Raw genomic sequence first — 4,197 nt, forward strand, 5'->3', positions numbered from 1 at the left:
CGCCCCACCACGCCCGGCTAATTTTTGTATGTTTTAGTAGAGACGGAGTTTAACTATGTTGGCCAGGCTGGTCTTGAACTCCTAACCTCATGATCCGCCCCCCTCGGCCTCCCAAAGTGCTGGGATTACAGGCGTGAGATACCGCGCCCGGGAAGGACGGATCTCAGTTCACTGCAAGCTCCGCCTCCCGGGTTTACGCCATTCTCCTGCCTCAGCCTCCCCAGTAGCTGGGACTACAGGCGCCCGCCAACTCACCCGGCTAGTTTTTTGTATTTTTTTAGTAGAGACGGGGGTTTCACCGTGTTAGCCAGGATGGGCTCAATCTCCTCACCTCGTGATCCGCGGCCTCCCAAAGTGCTGGGATTACAGGCTTGAGCCACCGCGCCCGGCCCGTTTTTTTGTTTTTGTTTTTTTGTTTTGTTTTGTTTTTTGTTTTTTGTTTTTTTCAGACTTTCTTGTGTTTGTTGCTTGCCACGCTGCCATCAAGTACGCACTGTCGCAAAAGAACCATCCCCATGCAGTACTGTACTTTTCTTTTCCCTTCTGCCGTCAACCTCGTAGTAGCTTCGCTCCCAGAAGGCCTCAAAGCGCGACTAAAGAGCGTGACATAGCGCTTTACGACAGTTGCTTTGAGGCAGTACCGAAGGAGAAATATGGCGGCCACCCTACTAGCTGCTCGGGGAGCCGGGCCGGCACCGGCTTGGGGGCCGGAGGCCTTCACCCCAGACTGGGAAAGCCGAGAAGTCTCCACTGGGGTGAGGAAGGACTCGGGGTTCATAGGATGTGCACAAGGCCTGACGCGATGGGAAGATAAAGCTTGAGTGGGGTTGAGAGATCTGGCAGGGGCGGAGGGGAGGTAAAATGTGTTGTGCTCCAGGAATGGGGAGAGGCACTCCGAGGATGGTGGAGTGATGCGGTAGCTTCGTAGTAGGAGGTGGAGGGTGGGCTGAAATGTGGAATTCTGGAATCCTGCGAGGCTAGTGAAGATCCTGGGCTTAAGTCCGGGATGAGTCTTTTGGGATTTGAGGGTTGGCATTCTGGTATTCTGCGGGGTACTGAGGCCCCTGTAAGATTTGAAAATGGTTCAGCGACGCACAGATTTTGTATTTTGGGAACTAGGTAGAGAGATCATTGAGGCTTGTGTATGCTGGAGAATGTGGACTCACTCCTTTTTCCCTTTTCCCAGACTACTATCATGGCCGTGCAATTTGACGGGGGCGTGGTTCTGGGGGCAGACTCCAGAACAACCACTGGGTGAGCTCAGGACAGATTTGTGAAAGGTCTTCCCATCTTCCTTTTCCTTTCCTGCCTGCCAGCCCACCCTAATCCTCCACAGACCACTGTGGGAAGAGAGGTTTCTTCTCTCTCTGGAGATTAAGATTTGTCCCAGCTTTTATTACTTTCAGTTCCCCTCACTCTTTAGGGGAATCCTTACGAAAGTCTGTTCTCCAATCTGCTTCAGTTTGGATGAGAATAAGCAATACTGGAGGCCGGGCACGGTAGCTCACGCCTGTATTCCCAGCACTTTGGGAGGCCGAGACGGGTGCATCACCTGAGGTCAGGAGTTCAAGACCAGCCTGGCCAACATGGCGAAACCCTGTCTCTACTAAAAAATACAAAAATTAGCCAGGTGTGGCAGCGCGTGCCTACAGTCCCAGCTACTTGGGAGGCTAAGGCTAGAGAATTGCTTGGACCCAGGAGGCGGAGGCTGCAGTGAGCAGAGATCGCGTCACTGCACTCTAGCCTGGGCAACACAGCGAGACTCCATCTCAAAGAAAAAAAAAGGCAATACATCCTGTCCCTGAGCCCTAAGAGAGTGGGTAGTGATAGGATGGAGGTGGAGGACAGGTGGGCTCCTTTCCTCACTATTCTGCCATCCTGCAGGTCCTACATCGCCAATCGAGTGACTGACAAGCTGACTCCTATTCACGACCACATTTTCTGCTGTCGCTCAGGCTCAGCTGCTGATACCCAGGCAGTAGCTGATGCTGTCACTTACCAGCTCGGTTTCCACAGGTGCTTGTGGGCAGGGGAGGGGCAAGTATCTGAAGGGAGCTGGAAGCTGAGGAGCTAAATGGCCTGACTTCTAGGTCCTGAAACTTTCTCTGTGACTTCTCTGACCCTCTAGCATTGAACTGAATGAGCCTCCACTGGTCCACACAGCAGCCAGCCTCTTTAAGGAGATGTGTTACCGATACCGAGAAGACCTGATGGCAGGAATCATCATCGCAGGCTGGGACCCTCAAGAAGGAGGGCAGGTCAGATCCCCACCCCCGACCAGAGCACACTTGAGCCAGGCCTTTTATCCTCTCCCCAACCATTTTCTTTTTCTTTCCAGTCTCTACCTCACTTATTCTTACTATTAACGTTCCTGAGACCAATAGCAAAATGGACAGGTGAATGTACATGTGTTGGAGGGAGGATACGACTGATAACTCTTCTCCTTCTATCTGGCAGGTGTACTCAGTGCCTATGGGGGGTATGATGGTAAGGCAGTCCTTTGCCATTGGAGGCTCTGGGAGCTCCTACATCTATGGCTATGTGGATGCTACCTACCGGGAAGGCATGACCAAGGAGGAGTGTCTGCAATTCACTGCCAATGGTGAGAGCTTAGGCTCCTGGGCCTGTGAGCTTCAACCCCAACTACCTAAGCCAGGCCAACATTCCTCATTCCTTGCAGTGATCCCAGCATCTGACTCTGAACCCAGCTTTCTCCTTTTATCCACAGCTCTCGCTTTGGCCATGGAGCGGGATGGCTCCAGTGGAGGAGTGATCCGCCTGGCAGCCATTGCAGAGTCAGGGGTAGAGCGGCAAGTACTTTTGGGAGACCAGATACCCAAATTCGCCATTGCCACTTTACCGCCCCCCTGAATCCTGGAATTCTAGTATGCAATAAGAGATACCCCGTACTGATGCAAAATTTAATAAAGTTTGTCACAGAGAATCTTTATACTTTGGGGTTCTTTTTTTTGACTTCAAGGTTGAATTTGTCTGGCCCATTCCTATTTGTATAAACCATTGCACTGAACTCAGAGCGAGTTGGAGAGGAAATGAAAGGAGGTTATGAATGCTTGATTCCCCAATAAGCTTTTACATGGGTGGTTTTCAAACCTCTTCTCCAAACCACCTTCCCCCAGACTTTCTTTTCCCCACCATATCCAGGTCCTTGAACCACTGGATTGTGGTTGGTGTTGGGGGTACCAGCAACACCCGCTCCCTGTTCAACCCCAAGGTAGAGCTCGGAATTCTGACTAAAACTGGAGTCACCTTCCTCAGCCTGCTTCCTGCCAGTCACCATGGGTGACTACTGCTCCTAAGTCCACAAAGAGCAGCTTCCTCCAGCCCAGCCTCATGGTCCCATCTCTCCACACTTAACCTCTATCACCTCATCTTGTGATCAACAGGCGCACTGTGACTTCCTTGGATTTTGGGAGAAAGGTGGGCCTTGTTTGCAAATGGAATTTAAGATGACAGTTGAGTGGGAGAACACAGCCACCAGGAGTGCTTTTGGCCAGCTCTGGAAGCCACCATTCCCATGGTGGAGGGTATGATCAGCCCCTTGGATGAGAGGCTGAAAATGGACTCTGGCCCCTCCGAAGCTGTCCCCATTCAAGCCAGGGACATAAAGGAGTTTGATAGCTGGGACTACAGGTATGTGCCACCTCACCTCAGGCCTAATTTTATTATGTATTTTTTAGAGACAGAGTCTCACTCTGTCACCCAGGCAGCAGTGTCACTGTCATAGCTCACTGTAACCTCAAACTCCTGGGCTTAAGTGATTCTCCTGCCTCAGCCTACCAATGTGCTGGGATTACAGGCATGAGCCACTGTGCCTACCCTTTTTTTTTTTTGAGACAGAGTTTTGCTCTGTTGCCCAGGCTGGAGTGCAGTGGCCTGGTCTCAGTTCACTGCAACCTCCACCACCCGGTTTCCAGCGATTCTCCTGTCTCAGCCTCCCAAGTAGGTGGGATTACAGGCGCGTGCCACCGTACCCAGCTAGTTTTTGTATTTTTCGTAGAGACAGGGTTTCACCATATTGGCCAGGCTGGTCTGGAACTTCTGACCTTGTGATCTGCCTGCCTCGGCCTCCCAAAGTGCTGGGATTACAGGCATGAGCCACCACGGCTGGCCTTTTTTTTTTCTTTTTGAGACAGAGTCTGCTCTGTCACCCAGGCTGGAGTATAGTGGCATGATCTC

The 4,197-nt window shown here is 51.7% G+C and overlaps 1 protein-coding gene across 5 annotated transcripts in view; it reads left to right on the forward strand.

Moving 5' to 3' along the window:
- The first annotated feature begins 602 nt into the window (after positions 1–602).
- The window catches only part of PSMB6 (proteasome (prosome, macropain) subunit, beta type, 6), a 16,126-nt gene continuing 12,531 nt past the window's right edge, over positions 603–4,197 (forward strand). Inside the window, exons 1-6 of one of the 5 annotated variants that reach the window (XM_011980443.1) lie at positions 603–755; positions 1,187–1,254; positions 1,885–2,016; positions 2,129–2,258; positions 2,458–2,602; positions 2,709–2,949. In XM_011980443.1, coding sequence (XP_011835833.1) covers positions 654–755; positions 1,187–1,254; positions 1,885–2,016; positions 2,129–2,258; positions 2,458–2,602; positions 2,709–2,773 — 642 coding nt within the window. In that variant the 5' untranslated portion in view covers positions 603–653 and the 3' untranslated portion in view covers positions 2,774–2,949. Of the gene's footprint in view, positions 756–1,186; positions 1,255–1,884; positions 2,023–2,128; positions 2,259–2,457; positions 2,603–2,708; positions 2,950–4,197 lie in introns of those variants that run through there. The other 4 variants (XM_011980440.1, XM_011980441.1, XM_011980439.1 and 1 more) reach the window with 4 other exon arrangements.

Source organism: Mandrillus leucophaeus, unplaced genomic scaffold (genome assembly GCF_000951045.1).
Source record: "Mandrillus leucophaeus isolate KB7577 unplaced genomic scaffold, Mleu.le_1.0 Scaffold212, whole genome shotgun sequence".
Classification (NCBI taxonomy): domain Eukaryota; kingdom Metazoa; phylum Chordata; class Mammalia; order Primates; family Cercopithecidae; genus Mandrillus; species Mandrillus leucophaeus.